We start from the raw sequence: 24978 nt of genomic DNA on the forward strand, positions 1-24978 counted from the left end.
ATGTACTGTACACACATATTCCCTTCTGTTATCGATTTCGTTCGGTCTTTGGTTGCAGATCGGAGTTTAAAAATATAAAAATTTAATATAGCAACTATTATTTTCGTATCCCGAATGAATTTCCTTTTCTGTACATTAAAAAAAAAAAAAAACTAAGTAAAAATAATTGCAATGTACGCAGAGTGTGGCACTGCTTTAGTGTGATGTTACCATAGTAACTTCTATAATCAATAACCAATGATACACGAGTAACCGAGCATTTCTTAATTTTAAAATTAAAGGAATAATGTGTGTGTTAGAACCTAATTTCATGCAGAAAACGGGGAAAACTTCTTATTTTTCTTTGTATTAAACTAAAATACAGTATCATCATCATCCATAGAAATGCCTGTAATGTACTACAGTACAGTACAAAGAATACAGTACTTACTATGATCTTTAGGTACAAAGTGGATAAAACTTCTAAAATTTCATTACTGTTAATTAAATTCTTCCTTATGTACAGTACTTATAACACTCCATTATTATAAACTAACACATATAGATATACAGGTTGTGTGTGTGTGTGTGTGTGTGTGTGTGTGTGTGTGTGTGTTACTTAAATAAAAATTTAAAAATAAATAAAATATACATATCGAAAAATGTGTCTGAAGCTTACTAGTATTTTTATTATTTATTTTTTTCTCACGTATAATAATGATTAGATTATATAAATATCTTGTTAGAGTCAGAATCTTCCTCCTTCGATTTAATCACAGATCAGCTCAGATTCAGATACAACTTTCTTCTTTTTTTTTTTATAAAAATTATTTAATATATATATATATATATATATATATATATATATATATACTTTTTATAAATTTGTTCTGATTATTTTAAAATATTTAGCATCAAGTATTGTTTGTTTTCTTTTCCTTTTTTCGTCGGTGGGTTTTCTCCTGTTAGATTTATCCGTAATTTAACCGACAAGAATCTCTGGTTTGGCAAGCAGAACTCTGGATTAAAAAGATAATATCACAAAGCATATATACTATTTAAATTTACTGTAATTTTATGCAACCATCCTAAACAAATTTCCTTAATTTTATATATATATATATATATAAATTCGTGAATTCGACACTTCAATAAAGTAAATTTCCAGTTCATAGCTATGATGAATAGTCACTTTATTTGGAGCCAGATGCAGAGTGGCAGTTTATTAGCAATCGTGAGACATAATTACATGAAAACAGCCCTATTTCATTTGATTATTATTCGAAATTATATTCTCAAAGCTAGTATATATTTCTTTTTTTTTTTTTTAAACTGTTAATCGTGTTTATAATTTATAACATGGATAATAAAATTAATGCAGACGATTTAAAAAAACATTCAATTAATTTCAAAAAACAAAAATGCTTTTGTATATTTGAAATATAATATTGTCAATATTCCGAATTTCTACATTGCCATGGTTTGTCTTGATGAAATAACAAATATTTTTTCTTTTCTTTTTTTGGATGAGGAAATATTGATTTATATTTTACAAAATGGACTGTGCATACTTACCCTTCAGAAGGGTATAAGAATATTAAAAGAAAGAAAAATCAGGCGTTGCAAAAATACAACTGTGATAATAACCAATAAGCCTGACTCTCGATGAGCAAGCAGATTTTTATGATTGGACAACAGTTTTCTTTGTACTCTGAATCCACATATTCACAAATGGATATTATTTAATTGTGTCTCAACCTTCGTATTTAAGAGGTACAGTTATTAGAGAACTGTTATATCCATTTTAATGAAGTCTTTTGCCTATGTTAACTTACATTATTACTTTACACGTATTTTAACACAGTAGAGTACTTTTAAAATTTTATCATTCGGATAGATTATGACATTCACGAGAATTAATCAATCCCCGTGCACAAAGGACTCGTAGGACTAGTCAGAGTAATAATAACCATAGAATAATCTTGCACAAAGCAATTATTGTTCTTGGTATTTGGGTATGGTGCTTATTTCATGCTTGATTATATTTTTAATTGACTGATTTTTGCATTTTTATCCTTATTCGTCATTGCTAGAATCACCAGAAAATCCTGTAGATTCACCCGTAACTCTGCACCGGTGCAGAATAGCATTTTCGTAGGCTTTCTTTACAGCTTTACGTTCGGTTGGTTTCTTAGACTCCACTAATCTTGCTTTGTCTAGTGCTGTATCGACTCCTAGTGGTTCTAATTTGTTTCTTGGCAACCATTGCCTGCATAAAAGTAATAAACACAAAGTCACATTTTATAAACATATCAATATATTTGAGTAAAGTGTAATTAGAATAATTTTTTTATCTACATAAGAATAGATTTTATCACATTGTAAATATCTGCTCCAATAAATTATTAAATTCTAAGTAAGATAAAAATTTCTAATATTTTTAAATTTCTAAAACATGAAAAAAAAAATCAATTCTCAGTAGACTGTATAAAAAATATTAATTTTTAATAAATATTTTATTTTAATTCTAAATTTAAAGCAAAGTAGTTAAATTTAGAAGTATCAACAATTATATTATACATTTAAGTAGGATTTTTAGCATCTATGGTCCAATCAGAGAACAGTGTAAAAGTATGAAACTATGCAACTAGCAACTATATGTTGTGATTTGTCACAATACGACGCTGCAATTTTTAATCATGTTCTTAATTTATTTAATTTAAAATATTTGCTCTCTATCTCAAATTATTAGTGTCTTGCCCTTGTACCTCACACTTTTCCTGATAATAACAGTGTCGTGCTGGCCATCTATATAACTTCAGGGGAAAATTTTGAATCAAATTCATAAGACTTCTGGTCTAAACCAAAAGTTTGTATACAGTTAATCGGGACCTCCAGCCCCTAATCTTTCCATATCTGGTCTTGACTTTCATCTATTTAACACTGTTCTCAAGATTAAGGAAAGACAACAGACAGACAAAAGTGGAATTGTAGGTCTACAATTTTTTCAAATTGCGGCCCAACTAATAGACTGTATTCTTTGTAAACTGATAGATCATATAATTTAACTAAATATTTTTTCAAGAGTGTTCTGAAACTTCTTAAAGGAGAAGAATTCAGTAGCAAAAAAATTAAAATGATGCCACTCTATAATCTATGAAAAACTGTGACATAAAAGCAACAGGTTATGTCACCAAAAGCTGATATATTGTTGAAATAAATCTTCAAACATCTCTAAAATCCAATGGAATATTTGTTCAAGATTTTTATGATTACTTTAGCTCATCTTCATGGGTAACATTTTGTAAATATTTATATTTCTTTAGAACATAACATTTGAGAATATTTAAAATATCTGATTTTAAATTTTTTCCTGTTCAATATAGCATAAAAAATATTGCTTCACAGATAATTTACTTTGATCTTCTCTCTAGAAGCTTAAATACAACAAACTTCTTAAAAAATTTTTTAATATATATATATATTCTGTCTTTAATGTTATGTTCTAAGTAACATTTTGGAGATACATGTTTAGAAAATGTTACTACTGAAAATGAGCTGAAACTCAAGAGTGTTCGGAATTTAATGCTTCTGATGCTTTCATATGCATTTTTTTCTTCAGGAGTTGCAGGCTTTAAGCCTGCCGAGTACCAACATACTCCATAATTCTCAGTACACTAGGTACTAAAATAGTATAGATAACTGATATGTCAAGTTTAAAGTTTCTTTGTCACAAATATCAATGTTATTAGGATTGCATAATGGCAGGAAGTAGAAAACAGGAAAATAAAATTATGTTGCTAAAGTCATGACTGTTTAAATACTTCTGCACTAAATTTAAATAAATATATTAGCTACATGATTAAAATTCAGCATTAAATGTTACTGAACTGAACAGTTAATACTTAACTACCTTATTAATAATTTATTTATTTTTGAGTAATTGAAGTTTAATTATTAGTTACTATTCAATAATAATAGTAGTATGTTTATATTAATCAGTGTTTAGCATACTCATCACATGATCAAAAATTATCTATTTAGCCGTGTTAACAAATAATGCTGTATTTTAATTATGTCAGTAATATTTTTATGTAAATCCAATACAAAAGCATTTTTAAAATCAATTTCTACAACACTTCCTTTATGTCACTGCTATATATGTTGAAATTGGTTAAAAAGTTTAATTAATATTTGTTCAATTTCGTCCATGTAATTGTTAAATTAAACCATTTGATGAAGAAGCATTGCTTTACTGATTTTAATAAAATACAACTTCTTTATTCAGCTGATTATTGTATGTTATGTAGCTAAATTCTTATCATTTAATGAAAAGAATTTAGCTACTAAAATACATTCATTGGAAAGCTTTTGAGTTCAATAACTGAAAAATATGAATACATTTGAAACTAATATATTTTAAAAGAAGAGACTTTTGAAAATTCAGTAAAGATGAGTTTTAATAAACCAATTCATCAAGTAGATAGTTTCATTATTTTCAGAGTACTGATGCTTCAAATAATCCATACTTTGTTTTTGACTCTGTCACTAGTCTTTTACTAATAATAAATCTTCTGTAGTTTGATATTTTCTAATTAAAACCAAGTAAATTAAAATGTTATTAATTTTTCCTAAGCATTTTGATTCAAATAAATAATAAATGATTATTGATTAAACTGAAATTGTTCTGTTAAATTTTTAGGTGTCAGTTAAAAATTTATACTAACTGTAAATGAATAATTTATTTTGGATTTGTTGTTGATTTATGTATCAAAACTTAATACAAACTATTTAATATAAATTTTTTACAGCAGAATACAATCAAAATAAATATCAAACTTTTTAAACAATATAAAAAGTGAATAGATAGACTCATATTTTAGAATATTAAAAGTAATGATCAATAATTTCTACACAGATATTAAGAAAGTTTTGATTATTATACAAACAAACAACTCTTTTGATAACTAAATAACAATTAGTATTAATAACTAACTTTTAAATTTATTTATAAAAATAACTTATAATCAATATAAATTTCATGTTCAAACAGTACTAGAACATTAATCTTAATATTAGAAAATACTAACCATGTTCTTTTAGTGTCAAAGAAAAGGACAAGATAAACTTGTTCTTCATAATTTTTCTGAAGAGCTAAAACATCATTTGGTGGGACTGGAATCGGCACTCCGTTATGAAAATAGCCTGTCTTTGGCATATCAGGATTAATTATCTAGAAAAATATTAAAACTTATCATATAACAATAAACATTAATAGAATAAATAAGTAATAAAAACTATTATCTAGTACAGTGATTCTCAACTTCTTTTAATCGCAGAACCCTTTTCACATCAATAAAAATTTTGAATCGTAAAAACTTTTATCGAATATAAGTAAAACAACTAATAAAACATAATTTAAACATACAAAAAACAAATTAATAATGGTAAAGCAAATATTATTAATTCAAACTGGTAATTAATATGAAGGATTAATCTTTGCAGATGATTTCGTCAATGGATTTTTGGAAGTTCAACAAGTAAAAGAATTGAATGTATTTAATTTTTTTGTGAATTGCTAAACTAAATTAAAATACAATGTTTCAACTTTTGAGGAAAGCTGAAACATATTATATTTTAATAAACACCTGAAAATAAATTTCTTTTCCAATTACATCAAATGTAATTATAAACATAAAATATTTCCAATCTTTTAATGTATAATTCAATAACTATGTTTTTAGTATGTTTTTGTGGAATTATTTAAATAGATTAAATTGTTTGTTATAATCAGAAAACATTTCAATAATTTCAATTACATATAATTATGAAATCTAAGCTCAAGTACCAAGTACTCAACTACTCAGATTATTTCACCAAGTATTGACATATTTAATCTATTTAAAATTTTGTTTATAGTTTCAGAAATGTCTTGCTAACAAACTTTATATTTAGTAATAGGAGAGCCATGGAACACTCAAACATAGATAAATCCTACATTGACAAGATATTCAAGCTTTCTGGATTATAGTCGGCTCCTGAATGGAACCAATGATGTAAGAGAGTGTTTTCAGTAACTTTAAACTATAATATTAAGAACTGTAATGTATACTTTAGATTGATGTATATTTCTAAAATATGATTTTAGAAATTTTATGTTTTTAACTTATACCAGTTATCTGGATATTTCATACAAAAATTACTTGATTAGCTGAATAATTTATAATCTAAACATTTTGGATAATCTACTTATGCTATTCCAAATGGCGTTTTATCCACTTTTTAATATTTTTGTAATATCTACACTATCCGATTACTAATGTAAAGAACTGTCATAATAAAATATTTCTATCATTAAAAACCAAACATACAAGATAAAACTTTACTGTAGACAATTGAATGTCATTCCAAATTGTGTCTTATCCACACTTTCATTTAATCCAAAATTTATCTTACATACTTAACACCATTATAAATTTCTGTTTTGCATAAAGCCATGCAGAATTTGTGTTTCAAGTTAAAATAACTAACCAAAATGTTATTTTAAGTTTTTGATATATATATCATAGAGAGTAACCCATTGCACTCTATGGAGATATATATATCTCCATAGAGTGCAATGGGTTACTCTCTATGGTTTCGAATGTTCCATTCCATGGAGATGCGCATGGCTCACAGGATGCTTGGTGTATCCCTCCTCAACCATATCACCAATGACATGATACGCTAACAATTTGGTATTGCGCCCATTGAGGCAAAAATGAGAGAGAGAGATGCCTGTGCTAGTTTGGCCACATCCAACGATCAGCCCCAGATACATTCACAGAAAAATATATTTCTTTTTGACCATACATACATAGATGGGTCTTAGGCTACTTTCTGTCCCTTCACACGCTGTACGAGGCAATAACAATTCCACACGGTGAAGTTGACCTTTCTGTGGAGGCTACCATTCGCTGCCAAAATGTAAAACAGTTAACAACGTCCTCCAGCAGTAACACATCAAAATTAATAATTACACTTAATAAAAAATAAAAATTGCCAGGACAAATTATATGGCAATTTTTATTTTTTATCAAGCCCCAGATACAGTTGCCAACATTGCCTACCACCTAGAAGTAAATGGCCGGCGGCCATGCGGAAGACCAAAGCAACAATGGCAAGATGCTATCAATGCAGACCTAAGGGCTCTACACCTGAACCCAGACGATGCCCTCGATTGAACAAAGTGGAGTTCGAAGATCCGAATAGTGGACCCTACATCTGTGGGACAATGCTAAGAAAAAGAAGAAGAAGAAGAATATTTACTTTGTGTTGCTTACTAAAAATTAACATTTTTAGTAAGTTAAATGTTAATTTTTAGTAATTTTTACTAAAAATGTTAATTTTTAGTAAGCAACACATTTATGTACAAAGTGTGAATTCAAGAAATAACCTTCCAAAATCTGCTCAGCTGTTTTTCATCATTCATCGAAGACTGATCTAAACAATTAGGTTCTGTGCAGATTGGTACAAGGAACAAAATCATAACAGCTCTATGAGTGCAATGTGCAGCTATTTCTTGGCCAATAAGGCATCTTAAAATGTGAAGAAAGTTATTTTTCAATTAGAGGGCATTCATTCCTACCTCTGGTTTGAGTTTTTGTTCTTATTGAGAAAGAAGCAAGAAAACTTCTTGTTATAGTCAAGCTGACAGTATCAAATTATTCAGTCCTCATGCAACAGTTTTCAGGCTGGGGGAATATTGTCCTATAGTGAATTGGAAGAGAGTTGCTGACAACTACCTTAAACACTAGCATTTCAAATTTTCAGAATCCAAGAAATTTATCATCAAAAAGTAATGAGAAGAGAGGTATTCTGTAATTCAGATACAGGAATCAATAAAATAGTAAATAAAAACAAAGAAATGAATCTCTGACTTGATACCAGAAAAGGTACCAAAAAAAGTTTTGCTAAATGTCACAAAAACTCATGACACAAAACATCTGGCAAATTATTTTAAAGGTCGGAAAAAATTGGATTTTTTGGGATCCTATCAAGATTTGCTGTCAAGGTGAAGCTGTGGATGTAGAGGAAAAAGAGGAAGAATGTTGTGACAGTTTACATGAATTGTCTGATATTTTGAGAATTTAAGTTCTGTAGTATTAATTATAAATATTACTGTCATTCCAAAACTTGCCTTATCAGTCATATAAACTTCAATTTCTTCTGAATTCTTCACTGAAATTATAATTCCATTACCCAATAGTTCACATTATGTCAATTCTAAATGTTGGTTTATAAACTAATGTTAACATTGTCAAATTTAAAGCTTTAAAAAATTTTATTAAAATACTGAAAACTAAGCAAAATTGAATAAGATTACTTTGGAATGACATGCTTCATATCAAGACATTTAATTTAACAACACTGAAATAAAATATGTACAAAGAGAATTAAAATTTTTACTTACTAATGCAGGATACCATGGATATCCTCTGCATTTAGCCCAAACTAAATCTAATGGTTGAAGTGGTATGAGTTGTTGCTGTTGAACACTCCATCCAGATGATGACTTTCCACGATTCCCTAAAGTATTTAATTATCCAAACATTATAAATAATTTGTTTTTCATTTGAAAATGAGCATTAAAATTGCTTACAGTAAATACAATATAAAAGTGAATTAATTAAACATTTTTAAAAATTTTCAAATACAGTGGAACCTTGCTTAACAAGCAAAACAAATCGTAAAAAATTGACTCACTTAACAAGCAATGTTTCGCATAACAAATGACCAGGAGAGGGGAAATCCCGGATTGTGCGCATGCTCCATCAGTCTGTGTTTAGCACTCGTTCTGCTAGCATCTTAGTGTCGCTCGTGATCACACATTTTTCCAAACTTGTGTTCACACATATTAGGCTACTTATAAACATCAGCAACCATAGCCCGTTATACAATAAACACTCCAAACAATATGCCAAATTATTGGGCTATGTAAAAGCTATAATTAAATATTAAAAATTAATTAATTTGCCTAGAGGTAGGCAGTTATGCTGTCATCCCGTATTAAATTTAATGATCAATTTCAAATTAAATTTTAGAAATGTCTAAATTAAAAATTAATTATTAATAATTATTACATTAAATACGAGATGGAAGCATAACTGCCTACTTCTAGTCGAATTAATTAATTTCTAATATTTAATTATAGCGTTTACATAGACCAAGAATTAGGCATATCATTTGGCGTGTTTATCAGACATATTATCTGTGTCTTTTTTCTTTTCTGCAAATTGAATTCGCATTCCAGGTTGGTTCATGCTGAGCTAGAAAAAATATGATGATGATTCACGCTCCTTAACAATGTATATTGTATAATTTTCTTTGAATAAACGTTATACATAAAATATTTGAGTATTTTTTTGGCGTGGAACGAATTATTGTATTTTACATTAATTTATACGGGAAAAATTGTTTTGCTTAACGAGTGTTTCGTATTACGAGTACGATTCTGGAACGAATTATGCTCGTTAAGTGAGGTTCCGCTGTAAATTATTCTTTAAATCCAAATTATTAATTATTATTTCAATTTAATTTTATTATTATTTAAACTAATTTGTCTTAAAATATCAATACTTTCAATACTATATAATTACTGTTACTTAACTTTACAAAACATTACTTAAAAATACATATAATTTGAATACAGTTCACTAATGCTAATTCAAACTAATTATTACAGGTTTCAGATAAGAGAGGTTCTACAAAAAGAGTAGGAAGTGAAGAAGTCTACAATTTTTATAAAATGTGATATTTGATGGGTGTGTGTTAAAATGAGTATTACAACATATTTTGCAAATTTATCATGTTCTTGAAAAATAATCAGTGGCTTCTTTTTGTTTTTGCCTTAAAAATTTAATGGAAAATAGAACAAAATTGGTTTAGATTATTTAGAGTTAAGATTCGTGCAAGTTAGATTTAATAATAGTGAACTATATATACAGGTTGTCCATAAAGTCTTTGTGAAATTTAAAAAAATCTATAACTTTATTAGTATTTGTGATAGAAAACAATCTGTAAAAAGTATAAGAAAGCTTAATGTACCTAGTTTTAAGTAAAATTATTTAGTAACTCTTCAACACAATAATTTAACAACTTTTCAAAACTTTAAAAATACTTCTTTTTCAGAATTAGGTGTGACACATGGCTTCAACTGAAGAAAAAGTAAACTGTATCCTTTGGTTGGCTGAACTGAAATCTACTGAAACCTCGATTATTAGAAGACTTGAAAGCTAAAATAACTAATGTGATTTCAGGCATTACTGTAAATCAATTGGCAAATCTTTTTAGAGAACTACAAAATTGTATTACCCTTTACTAATGATGGTGGGCATGCAGAAACTTAATAAAATACAATAAAACAGTTTTAAAAATATAGATTTTCTTATTTCCAATACATTCTACATAATTTCTCTATCGCAAATACTACTAAAGTTATAAATTTTTTAAATTGCACACGGACTTTATGGACATCCTGTATTATTACACAAAATAAAATACATAAAATCCTTAAATTTTATATGTCAAAATTAAAAATTTACTAGTTTTATATTTTTGAAGACAAAATCATGTATAAAATTTAAATTTATACAGAATTATTCTTAAATTTTGTTGAAAGGAAATATTTTAAACTTGTAAAATTTAATTAAAATTCCTTAAAATCATTTACCTCTTTGACGCCGTCGTTCGCCTGTACCAGACTGTTCATCTCCATCACTTTCACTCCCTGATTCACTATCGGATGACATGCTACTAGTAGAAGTACTGCTTCTGGTGCTGCTTGTTTCTGTGTTTTGATCTGTATCACTCGCTTGATCTTCTATAATGAAATAAATAATGTAAAATTATTTAAATGAAGAGATAACTTTAATTGAGCTATAAAAATGTAAAATCAAAATTAGTGTAGGGTAAAATATTTTATATTAAACCAGGAAGTTAAATCAAGAACAAAATCACAGTAATACTTAAATAGCAAAATGATGTTTTTCAAAAATATTATTTGATTTTAATATGTAAAAATCATCATTAGACAACATCACAAATAATAAAGCATCAAAAAATGCATTTTTTTATTTGTAATCTGAAAATCTAAATCTAAATTTAATATATTTAGACTTTCACAAAATTTAAATAACATTTTATAAAAACTTATATTGAGATTAAAACTATGTATTACATATAAAAGTAGACAAACTCAAAGAAAATATAAATATTAATTCTTTATATATAGTTTCAATATACAATTTCTTATTTAATATATTTTGGTCAAATAATGGAAATTATCATTTTATCATTGGTGTAAGTTTTTCATTTTCTGTCACAAATGCACTATGAATTTTTTACGTTAAATATTTATCTACTTATAAATAAACCAGCAATGAGTTACTCAACTATCCCAGCAACATTTAAAATTTTGGTGGCACCACCTGTTATCATTTTACTAAAAAACTTTTCATATTTTTAACTATTATAAAATAGCAGAAAGCTTAATTCTGAGGGTAAAGATGGGTTTTATACAAAAACTGTAAATGCTAATAACGAGTAAAATCATTATTAAGTCTGACCCTATTGTAAATACATAAGACTCCAATTATCTTCCCACCCTCTCAAACCTTTAATCACTAAAATTTAACAGCATTAATTCCCTTAATAAACAGACCTCCCTGCAAGATTTCAGTAATTTTCAACAAAAAAGCACAGGCATTTTTAAGCTTCAAACAGGTTGAACAAAATCGTGCGACGCACACACACTAACATCCATACATACATATAGAAATTATTCTCAATTTTTTTTGCATTTCTCAATGTTTCAAGGTGTCCTATGTCCAAAAATGTAAAAATCTTGGGGGGAGGTCATTTTTTTGACCAATTGCCATACTTTTCTCTGTTATATATATAACAGTCAGGAAAGTAAAAAGAAAAATATTCAAGATAGGTCTTTTCAAAAATAATGCTCAAGTGTCAGAGGTATAAATGTATAAATTTAATAATAAAATTTAAATATCTGAAATTTAACATTTACTTCACAATTAATTCAAATCAAACAAACTGCCAAATAATTGGGTTATTATATCTATCTATATAACCCATTGAACGTGTGTCTGTCCTCATAACAGCATGCCAAAAACGGGCACTAGAGGCACCCTGTCATGTGTCGTATTTCAAACATTTAAATCAACAATATAAATTATTATTATTCATTTGTTCAATATAACAATATAAATAATTCAGTATATTTGTAATAGGAATTTATATTCCGTGACAAAATTAATATTATTAATTTTGTCACGGAATACCTGTCATGTGTACTAGGGGCGAATAACAAAAAAATGGATAGTTTTGAAAATTATATAATGAACTCCCGGAAGGTAATATTTTAATAATAGAAATTCTCGAAAGGTAATCTATACATGTAAATAAATGATTAGAAAGTAAATAATTTGTCTACAGGCAGATAGTTCTGTCACCATCTTACGACAGTTTTAATAATTATAATAAATTAATTTTAATTTAGAATTTCTGAAAGAAAAGAATTGGCCTGGAGGGAAACCACTTACATGTAATAAATGAATTATTTTCTAATCATTTAATAGTCACATAATTTTGGCAGTTAATTTGAATTAATGATAAATTGAGTTTAGAGATGTTTACATTATACACAATTATTTATTTCCCTAAATGCAAAATTATAACTTGTAATATATGCAAAAGGGCTGCAGAATATTAACTATTACATGTATTTTTTTTTATAACTTGTTATTTAACAATATTCAATAATATTGATTAAAATTTTCCTCTAAAATTGATGACATCTCAGAATCAAGGAAATATAGTAGTAAAATATTTTATGCTAATCAAGTACTCAAAATAAAAAAATTAAACATTTAAAGCAAGAGTGGGTAGCTGTTTTAAATGGAGGACCAAATAAAATATGAAGGTGCACATAAGAGGGGCAAATTTTTTAGGTTATCATCATCTCTAGCTGCCTTGTCAACAAGTCAACGATCAACTACCTCATTGAAAAAGACTGTAAAAATGGAAAGGAAGAACATACAATAAAAAATAATAATAATATATCAGTCAATGCATAGAATCAGTATATAATAAAAAGTTACAATAAACCTAATTATACAATTATATATTATTCTGTGGGCCCTTTACTATGTACATGTTTCGAAAATGACCACGGGCTGGATTACATATGTCGAGAGCTGGAGTCGGCCTGTGGTCCGTAGGTTGCCCACTGCTGATTTAAACAATAGAACTTGAGTTAAAAAGAAATAACTGACCAAAAATGATTTAATAAGCATATTTTAAAATATAAATAAATCATAATTTGCTGACTTACGAGTATTAGACCTATATATCTTGAAGCTTTCCTTTTCTGGTATAGGTGAGGTAGGAAAATTATCGAGAGAAGAGAGTGGGGCTACTGTTGTTGAAGGACTTTGCTTTTGTTTAGGAGATGTGGGCTCTGCTAATCCACTCAAACTTGTTGATCTGCAGCGTTTCTTTGTGCCTGAGGAAATAGCTTAATTTGTTGAAATTCAAAGTATTAAAATTCTAAAATACCAGTTCCATCAATATTTGAGGGAAAAAAGAGAATAATTTTTATTTGCATTCAAACATTTTTATTAGAAAAGTACTTATCTTCAGATTTTTATGAATAAGAATTTATATAAATATAAAATAAAAACAAATCAAAATATTTTTTTAACAAAGTAATACACAGAGTAAAAGGTTTGAATATTTTTAGCATTTATCTACAGGAGACAAGTGAATATTCAAGAACATTTTAACTGTTTAAATTTCCACTTTTGTTGTTCTATCTAAATCATCGTCTTGTTATATATGTTATGGACTAAGTGATTAATACGAGCATTATGAATAATGACAAACAACTTAGGGCACTAATAAAGTTCAGGTTTTTATCTTAATTTATCAGACTGACTGGTCAGTATGAGCACTGCTATAACCTGGTCGAACAAAGTGATGATAATACCTTGAGGAGTGATATACAACATATATTAGCCAATCAGCATTCATGTCTGAGTTGTGCAAGTGTATTGCATTTAGTATCAAATTTTAAAATCATGTGACCAAAGTAGTTACTATTGTGCAACATTTTAATTTTACTTTTACCTCTTAAAATGGCATTTTCTTCTTTGAAAAGTAACAATTATGGAGTAATCATTAAGTGATATGAATAACCACTTCGACAACTGATTAAATGAGTTAATAGCAACAAAAGGTCAAATTTTTACATGATTAATGTATTTGATAATGATACAAAAAGTGAAAGAGCCAAAAATCAAAGTGACTTCGAAGTTACCAGAAGAATAGCATTTACATAGCTATAATGTATCTATTGAAGAAACAGAAAAATTTATTGTGCCTGTAAAAGAAAGTAATTTGATTAAATATGTTCACACTGAAGAAATATTTCCAATATTGCATGACCATATAGTTATGACCATGGTGACAGAAACCATACGGAAAAATAATTAAGTACAAAATATAAAAAATAAAAATATTACAAGGGATGTGAGATATGATCATATTTTACTTGAACTTATGTGAAATTTGTCAAAAAAAAAAAAATGTTCCTAAGAAAGGCTTGGTAGTTAAACCAATTTTAAGTAATGAAATGAACTTGAGATGTCAGGTCAACCTTATAGATATGCAGTCGCAAGCCAATGAGCAATATAAATTTATACTTGTGTATCAAGACCATCCGACTGAATTCATTCAATTACAACCGTTAAAAACCAAAAGGGCTGAAGAAGTAGCTTATGTTCTTACAGACATTTTTACAATTTTCAGTGCACTGAGTATTCTACAAAGTGATAACGGCAGAGAATTCGTCAGTAATGTCATCAAAGACCTCTGTAGTAAGTGGCCTGAGTTAAAGCTAGTGCATGGAAAGCCCAAGCATTTACAAAGTCAGGATTCAGTAGAAAGACATAATCAAGACATAGAAAATACGCTTAGTTCTTGGTTGGAGACTAACAACACTAACAAATTGTCGGGTTGGAAGATTACATTTTGTATACCTGATGAAAAATCGAATGCATCATAAACTGCAGTCCTTATGAGGCCATGTTTGGAACAAAGTTAAAAGTTGGACTAAAGAATTTTATATCTATAGAATCATTGACCGATATTAATACAGAGAAAAATTTGGAAAGTCTCTTTAAAACTAACAACAATGAACTTTTTATATAACAAAAATGACATTCCAAAATTTTCCTTTAAGTTCATTTTTTGATTAAAGTATAAATTTGTTAATAATACTTTTTGTTAACATTAGTTTAATTAATATAGTTAATAATACTTTCTTTTAAAAGATCTCATGCTGCTTTTAAAATGCTTTGAAATAATTCTTAATGAAAAAAAGTGGAAATTTAAAAAAAAAAAAAAATCAAATTGCCCAAAGAGAATGTAGCTGTATTCATAATGTCTGGTCAATTCAATATTTATAAGGCTACAAAGCCATTTTAGTCATTATTCATAACGGCTGGGCATTATAAATAATGCCCTATTAATCACTCAGTCCATAACATATATAATAAGCTCTGAATTTAGAAAAAAAATTAGATATATCCAAAATATAAGAAATTCTATTAATCAAATGTACATTATTTACTAGTTACAGTAGAAGTTCGTTAAACTGTCACCTTCTACTAGCTACTTTCAGAAGGGTGCCAAATAAAGTCCTTTCATTGTTGTCATCTCAGATAAACTATGACATCATCTCAGGTATAGATTTGATAGATTATACTTATTTTGTATTCAGTAATATGTGTAACTGGTAAATTTTCTTTGCAACAAACCGATGTGAAAACAATATACCTAAAAACAGGTTTCTCGTATTTGGAGCACGTGTGATTTATATGTATGCAGCACAATGTCTGAAAAATAATTATTATATGCACATCAATCATTGTGAATATTGGTTTTCAGCAATAATGTGTTTGTTATAATTTTTTCAAGGTTTTCAATCAATGTTAATGCTGTGTAGTCTAGTGTCACTGGTACAAAATGTATGACAATTTCTGTAATGTTCAGGTTGCATATAACTTATCAAATTTCACAAATACATCCAATAATCCAACATTGTCAACAGTCCAGCACCAATCTAGTCCCATAGACACCAGATTAACAAACTTTTACTGTATTGAAGATGTGGTAGTTTTTAGAATATTGTTATTGAAGATGTGATAGTTTAAATTAATTATCTGACAGTTGCATGTTCTATCTTTTGCAAGTGACAATATAATGATTTTACATACAATTGTTTAGAAGATCTATATAAAATCTGAAGTTGTTAAAACTATTCTTTATAATGAAAAAATTCATTTCATAAGCAACATTCATTTGCAATAAAGACATCACACGTAACACAGTTTATCAAAAATTAAAAAAAGTATGTATCTTAATATAATAAATAACAAATATTTAATAAGATTACATCGAACATAAACACTCTTGAAGACCAAAATTACTATGATATGATAATTTTTTTATTATTGTAGAAATTAAGCTAATAAATTTCTTGATGATCACAAGAAACAGGTACCACAAATAGATGATGTTCCTATCATAAATAAATCAATTAAATAATATGATTAATTTAGAATTTACAAAGGACAGCTTAGAATGAAACATAAAAATTATCAACTTGAAAACTACTGAACATTTATAACTATGGCAAAAACAAGTGTATTATTGTGCCAACCAGATTGTATGAAGCTACATTTTCAGATTATACATATCTCAAAATTTATATTTGATCTTAATGGTTATTTATTGTTTCTCCAATTGGAAGAGGTTATCAAAATGACAATTGGGACAACTGATTCAGCAATAACCATTAACATTTATAAAAATCTAAGCTTTAGATAATCTGGAAAAGTCTAGTTTAATGTAGTTTGAATGGAGAATTAGATGGACATTTTTGTTGACCTTGAAAATCATTTACAAGGTACAAAAAAGTCCATCCAATTTTCCATGCAAGACTTCCTATGCAACTAAATTGACAAAATTATATCTTCAGTACTTTTGATATAAATAAAAGGTGTAAAGGACATTTGATTCACCCTGCATGTACAAAATAAATTCTAATAAAAATAAAATTTTAAGATTGGCATATTTATCCATGTTGACTGTGTTTATCAGAAACTACACTTATATAATGTATCTGGTGTTGACTGAACATGAACAAGAGTACATAAATATAATGCTATTTGAAAAATGCAAATCTTTGTTTATAAAACATTTTCCCTATTGTCCATCATTCATAAAAACAAAAATTATTTAACATGCAAAATATGTGGTAAGCTGTGTAAAGGTCATTAATAAAATAAAAAGTAATAAAAATAAATAATTTAAAACAAGAAACTTCATGCAGGATATAAAATGCCTACCATAAGTTCGTTCCTTTGTCGAAGAAACAAGTGACGCTGTTGCTATTGCTGTAAATACATTGCCAGTTGAAGTAGAAAGATCACCGTCATTGGCAAATGAGGCAAAAGAAGAAGGAAGTGTAGAAGGAGATCCTTCAACGCTTTTTCTCGGTCTTCCACCTGTACGTTTTGGAAGTGAAACTGGAGTGGCCGGCTTCTTTGCCTCATTAGCAGATTTTTTCTTAAAGAGAACTGCAGTCCTGCGATTAACTCCACCAACTGCCGTGGCTGCAGTAGCTGTATCGCCATTGGTGTTGTTTGTCAAAGCAACGTTGTTCTCCGGGGAACCACTGCCAGTTATGCTGGCTTCTGGTGCCACGGAGAGGGACTTCACTGAGGGAGGTGCAGCATTAAGTCCACCAGCCACTGCTCAGCAACAGTGTAAATAAACAGAAAGAAAAAAACAATAACAAAAACACAAGCTTAATATCTCAAACTAAATGGTGGTTATTGGTGCAGTAAAATTTTAAAAATTAAAACAAAGCTTTCATTACTATTAAAAGTAAAAAAAAAAAAAAGAAATTAAATAGCAGCAAAATTAAAAATTGACACAGAATTGCATGATTAAAAGTAAACGCAAACAATTTTTAATAAAGAAAATATAAAACTAGCAAATAATTTTATTTATATCATGTCAATTATTAAAGGTGACCAAGGAAATTATTTCTGCAGAACAAAAATTTTAATAAAAATTTCAACAATACTTAATTTATGGTAACTATTACTGAAGCAATAATGGAATAAAAGAAAAAAATTATATTTATTTTTCAGAACTAATAACACAATCAAATATATTTCCTGCTGATAATGCTGCAGTATCCCTCACCTTTCTTGGGGGGCAGAGAAACATCACTTTCAGATCTTGACCTCTTCTGAGCACGAGATGTCTTACTCCTACTTTCTTTTTCAAATTCTCTCTCTTTCAACTCTTTTTCTTTTTCCTTCTGTTGCCTATTCGAGACACAGCGTCTTGTTCGACTGCCCGTTACTCGCTCCTTATCTGCATTATCCGCATCTTCAGATACATCGGCACCAGTTTGCCTTTGTACCTTAGCTAAAAAACACGATGAAAAATTATATAATACTTAATGATAATAAATAATTATATTATGATCAAGCATTTTATCTTAACATTTTAATATATTACCATCATTAAATCTGTTTATGAAATTAGTTAATAAGAACCTAACATCAATAGATTAATATTGGGATATTTCTATACCAACTTCAGGAATTATTAAGTGCTTGGATAACATAACTTAAAAGATGTTTGTATGCAACAGTTACTGGTTTAACTTGCTAAACAAACATCTCTAATATTAAACCAGTCTAAAAGTAATTTAACCCAAATTATTATCTAATTATAAAAATTATAGGATCTATCTCCAATTACAGATTCACTTAAATGTTAATTTACGTAATTAGTATAAAAATATTCAGTTGAAGAAAAAAAAACAAAATCTGATGATTATGATTTATTCTTTAACAATAAAATAAGTTATGTATTTAATTTATTAATATGAATTATTATTATATAATTGATAAATATAAACTAAATCTAATTTAGTTAAAATATGTTCAAGAATACTTGCATCTGAAGATGGCCTATTATGTTAGGTCGAAAACATTAATGTTTCTTTAATAAACGTTTTCTCAACATCAGGTGTTGGATAATTTATTATTTAAGGAGCTGAGTAAGATATTTGGTTGTAAACTAAGATTTGAACTCCAAAATTCTTTCTACACAACGGTGGTCTAATCTTAGTTTAAAGCAGAGCAAGACTTTTTTTTGCCTATTCTGCTCTCCTAATCCTACTTACTATCCATCTGTGTAAAAATTTCAGTAGAAAAACTTTATCACAAGCTTGAAATAACTGCTTTATACTTAAACTTTGTTATAACCACTGCGTGATACTGTTCAAATTGATTTTTGAACTTTGAAAACATACATGAACTGCATATGTAATCTTAACACCTAAGGTCATCCAAAAAATAACATTTCAGTGTTAATAGACAACTATTAACATAGACAACTATTTTGACGTAACCTACAAAAAAAGCCTACATTAGCCATTTTCAACAAACATAAAAATTTATTAGTATTAGTCAAGTTCAAAAAACTAACACACTAAAAACTGAATCAATTAAGCTTCTGAACAGAGAATAATACAAGTTTGTAACATTTACACAGTACATCTTGAATTGCTAAAGTTTAAAAGTGTATAAAAACTTTTGGGACACCCTGTATTCAAAATATGAGCAGCATATTTATTATAAGAGGGATTATGAACTGAACACTAAGCAATTCCTATGAAATTCAGTTACTAAAGTGTACAAACTTTGTGAACTTCATTTGATATACAGTTGCGAGATAAAAATAAAAATTCTCACGCTATTTTATTTTGTAGTTATATTTAGTTAATCATGTTATTTGTCTTTTTATATCCATTATCCTAATGATAGAGGATTGATTTCTTAATCTCAACCAGTAGCAACTAACTATAGTCCAAATAACTCTACAATCCTGATACATTGAAATATCAAAGCCAACCACTGCCATATGCTATCGAGCTAATAACAGCTATATTATTAATAAATTACTAAATAATTATACACTAGAGGGAGGCGTTAAGCGCAATCTCTTAATAAATTTAATAATTATAATTTTTTTTACGTATCCACACGGTAAGTGGAAGGGAGTTGCAGATTTGAGCTCCACTCCAGGCCGATTCCTTTCTTCTAGTAGATCTAAATTATTTAATTAAAAAAATTATAATTATTAAATTTATTAAGAGATGATGCCTAATGCCTCCCTCTAGTATCAAATTATTTGGTAATTTACTAATATTATAGCAGTTATAAGTCCAATAGCATATGGCAGTGATTGGCTTTGGTATAACTAAGTCCATTCAGTAAAAGAGTAAACATGAATCAGGAAGGATCTATGTCAGATGAAAGGAGATATGTGATTAAGATTAGAATTAAAAGTAATAAAATTTGCAAAAAAAAGGAAAATAATAAAATTTACTTGATAAAGATAGTAAAAAGCATTTTAAAAAATGTAAAAAACAAGAGATCAGATGCATGATTCAACTCCCAAGGAGTAGCCACCTTCCATCCTTTTCATCTGACAGATTCTTCCATCTCAGGAGACTCATGTTTACTTTTTTGTTGTACAGACTATAACTGATTTGCATAATTGTATCAGTATATTTGAATAGCATTCCACAAAAATTCATTATTATTATTTATTTAATGAATGAATATTCATTATTAAAAAAATTTGTGAAATGCAAAGTAATGCTTAAAATTTTATGCACTTGCAAACTAAGTAAATCAGTATAATGTCCCTAATGTGCATAAAAGATGACTGCAAAGACAGTACAGTGTATTTTTAACATTATTGGTGAGTTGTAATTTAAGATAGTTCAACAAAATACAAATTAGCATTTCATTGTTAAGTGTAGAACTAAAAAGTAATTAGGTTTGTGGTGTTTTTTTTTTTAATTAGAAGAAAAAACTGTAGTAAAGTGGCTTATTTTATTTGGTTAATGTTTCCTTAGGTGCCAAGATGGTGGCTCGTCTCTGATTCCAGCAAGGAAATAGTGGGATGCACATTCTAACCTAACCTATTCTAATAATTTGGTTGCTAATAATTATGGTAATTTATTAGAATAGGTTAGGTTAAAACGTGCGTCCCACTGTTTCCTTGCTGGAATCAGAGATGAGCCGCCATCTTGGCACCTAAGGTAACATTAACCTTTTATTTTAGAGACTATTTGGATAGAGATGTAATGATAAACTTTGTCACTTTTGTTGCCAAAACACTAATCTTATGCAAATTTATAATTATTTTAACTAAGTTGTTTGGATATGAATAGACAATTTTTATATTAAGTTAATTAGGTTTATTTTAATCAGCTTTTTTTAAATAATGAAAAGCTATAATGTTAATTTCTCAATACGAATTGACATATAAAAATGCCTAAATAAGTGGAAATGTTAATGAATTTTGGAAAAGATTTAAGTGTTATGAAATGTTAGAAATGGAGAATTCAGAATATGGAGTAAAGATTTTAATCTAGCAATAAGTAAAATTACAAAAAATGTTTAACTGATTAAAACTATGATGTATATTTATGCTAAAATCTGAAAGACAACTTTTTTCAAACTGATTTCTATTTGATGGTTTTCTGGCTAAAAATGCAAAATTGAATTGTATTCTGGCTTTCAGCAAGTCAAGTGACTAATCAAAACAAATGGTTTTAATTAGAAATTATGTATTTCAAGATGCTGCATTACCATATTTTTAAGATATCTCAAAACTCAACCTTATAATTTTATGAAGTCATTTTAAAAGCTAAACAGTTAGATGAAAATATCTTATAGCATTAAGAAAATAATAAATTGTTTCCATCCCGATTTTCATCTTATTAGGATTTTCTGCAATTTTTTTTTTTTTTTTTTTTTTATAGATATTGAAAAAGTCTACATTTTATTTATCTTTTTCCTTACATGCTCTGACTTAAATGTTAATGAATGCAAGTAAAAATTTCAGTAAAATTTTTCATTATTAAGATTAAAATTACTGTATTTATTTAAATGCTCAGTTTTTATTCTAAAGCTCAATGTCTAGCTTCTGCATATTTCAGTTCATATAAATCCATTATAATACAGCAGCAATAGTTAAAGTGTAATCTATGGATCTCTTGGATCTGAGTCTGTTGAAAAGATGTTTTTAAATTTCTCAAAAAATCTAAATATATAAAATTACTTGACCTGACTGGCTGATTGATTCATCATTGCCCAGAGCAAACTGCTGAACCTAAAGAGGTGAAATTTGGTACACAGTTAGGGTACGTCATGAAAACGCACACTAAAGAGGGATTTTTTTTTGCAAGCACTTTTGACGCACTTATGGACGTTGTCATCAGGCGAAAACGAAACTTAGTGTAAAAAAAGAAGGGATTTTTTTGAAATTCCTCCACAGGGGGAGAAAGAGAGCATTAAGGCTTAACCTGAAGTTCCTTTAGTCTTCATTGAGTACTTAGGTGTATTAAATTGATAACATTTCAGACATTGTTATAAATATTTTTATATATTTCAATATTGTAACCAAATGTTCGAACAGTTTTAAATTCGAATTTGTTATTGCATATTGGTTCCATTATAGAACGATTGTAAACGTTCCAGAAAATTTGATCAAATTAAAAACAGTTTGTTTGATTCTCAATCATTCTCAGCAGTAGGTGTTATATAACAATTGCTATGGTTGTTGAAATACTGAATATAAATGGCATTTGCTTGCAAAATCCTTGAGGGTGAAGTCGTGGGTAACAGCTAGTTATGCATATTTGTATTTATTTAATACAGAGGTTAAAGATGATTTTTGTCATGTTTCATTTGTTTTTTATATTTCCCCCCCCCACTGTGAAAGGCCTAAACTTTATGGACTTGTAGATCCTGTCAATATAAAGTATACTTTTTATAATATGTATTTGAAGGTACAATTCATGCTGACAATGAAGATCATGGCATATATCAGACAAGAATTGGTTCAAATAATTAATACAGAAATGCAATCAATGCAAAGTATCAACTTGTATAAATACTTGGGCTGTTATGACCAGTTTCAGAAATTTTTGGATAGAATCTTCAAAGTCATTTATAAATAGAAATGATAACTGTCTCTGATAAGCAATCTGTGTAATATCTTACAACTAGTGTATATAACATCTTATTGTCATTTGGTGAAGGAAGCTAGGCAGTTCTTTTAATCACTGGACATAATTCCGAAATTATGATTCCAAATAAGACATTTTGAAATTTTTCTTTCATAACTCTTTCTTACATCATCAAACTTCGAATTCACTTTCTGAACATCTTTCTGTCTCCTTCCATTTTTTTCAGACCCGCACTCTTGAAACATGTTTTAATGCCTAGGGACAGCTCGATACCACAAAAATGTCGGTACTGGTATTGGTACTGGCGTTGATCTTAAAGTATCAATACCAGACAGTATTGGCAACAAGTATCGAAACAGGAAATCTTGCTGGCTGTCACTGCTCAGTCTATGGCTTAAGTTTGAAAGATTTTGTGTAATTGAAACTTTTAATTTTAACACAAATAACATGCTTTATTCTAGTTAGTTATATTACAAATCAGTTTTAATAATCTGTTAATATAAACTAAATGTTACCAAAACTGTATCAGTTGATTTTGAGCTTTTAATATATTTTCAAGCTTTTCATATAATTGGCTAATTATTTATAAATAGTAATCTGAACTGTAAGCACATCAAATTTCATTTTCTGTCAAATATTTACTATATAAGTTTTGGTTTCAGTTTTGGCCAAAACTGACTTTAAAACCCAAATTTGGTTTCAGCTGAAAATTTCAATCGGATCTTACCTGTCTGAAAAACGTAATGACACCAGATTGGATATCCGAGGAAAGTATCAATGGCAGTATCAGGATGTCCCTATTAATCTCATAATAGCGTAATCAGCAATATTTACCTAGCTTGCAGCTTTTATTCTCATTTGAGCTTCAAACCAGATCTTTTCTTCTACATACCTCTAATTTAACCATTAATTTCTAATTGTTATGTTTAGTATAAAATTAACTAGGACATCACATAATATGTCCTATCGTGATAGAATTTAGATGAAACCAGAAAGACAGAAAGTGATCCTTGCACTTGTTAAGCACAGAAGAGGTGCTTCTTGTACCTACCTGATGGGCATGGACAGGTAGCCTCTTCTGTGGCAACAACTACAAAGTTTATCTTTGTATGTGGCTAGAGCATTTGGCATCAGGGGCAAACTTAAATATGGTGCCTTTTTGCATAAGCCTTTCAGTAGTCTGTTACAAATGCATTGTATTAATAAAAAGTGATTTTATAGTTTTTACATATGTGATAACCTGAACTTAAGGAACGAGAGCTTAATCAGAAAAAAAAGTCAATTTTGTCAATGATGTTGGCAGCAATAATTGTCAATTTTTCTACCCGAGAGCTTCTCATCTTGCATATTCTCAGGACTGAAAGAGATGCTTTCCCATGCCTCCTGACCGTCTGGCCATATTCTGCCATTTTAATGTGACAAATAACAGCCGGTTGAGGTGGTCACCACCAATTCCTCCACAACTCAACAAGTTGTCGCTCGAATTAGTCAGCTCCTGCCGATAACAGAATATCACCTCCTCCAATAGAGGAATATCATTAATTTCGGTTAGTCACGTCCTCAGCTCCACTTTGGAAAAATTCCTGCTCGTGTTCTGGATTGAGAATTCCATACCTATTTTTGAACTGTTCCTGGTGTGCCCTGAACTCTCAAGTGTAAACTCTTCTCTAAAGATGATCGAACAATCATCTCATCTCTACAAGTGGCTGTTAACTCCAGGTTTTTATGAAATATGCAATCTAATGTAAAATCTCTCTTAAGGAAAGTGACAGTCTCTCATTGTCTGTAACTATTTTGTTTCACTTTCA

At 28.5% G+C, this 24978-nt stretch overlaps 1 protein-coding gene across 2 annotated transcripts in view; it reads right to left on the reverse strand.

The window, feature by feature from the left end:
• Positions 1-1151: 1151 nt before the first annotated feature.
• Positions 1152-24978, reverse strand: part of Br140 (bromodomain-containing protein 140) — a 148974-nt gene continuing 125147 nt past the window's right edge. Inside the window, exons 16-22 of one of the 2 annotated variants that reach the window (XM_067269906.1) lie at positions 18313-18540; positions 17448-17852; positions 13370-13540; positions 10691-10840; positions 8432-8547; positions 5070-5212; positions 1152-2248 (exon numbers count right to left, since the gene is read on the reverse strand). In XM_067269906.1, coding sequence (XP_067126007.1) covers positions 2056-2248; positions 5070-5212; positions 8432-8547; positions 10691-10840; positions 13370-13540; positions 17448-17852; positions 18313-18540 — 1406 coding nt within the window. In that variant the 3' untranslated portion in view covers positions 1152-2055. Of the gene's footprint in view, positions 2249-5069; positions 5213-8431; positions 8548-10690; positions 10841-13369; positions 13553-17447; positions 17853-18312; positions 18541-24978 lie in introns of both variants that reach the window. The other variant, XM_067269905.1, reaches the window with a different exon arrangement.

The sequence above is a fragment of the Centruroides vittatus genome, unplaced genomic scaffold (genome assembly GCF_030686945.1).
Source record: "Centruroides vittatus isolate TY-2023 unplaced genomic scaffold, ASM3068694v2 contig_359, whole genome shotgun sequence".
Lineage (NCBI taxonomy): Eukaryota > Metazoa > Arthropoda > Arachnida > Scorpiones > Buthidae > Centruroides > Centruroides vittatus.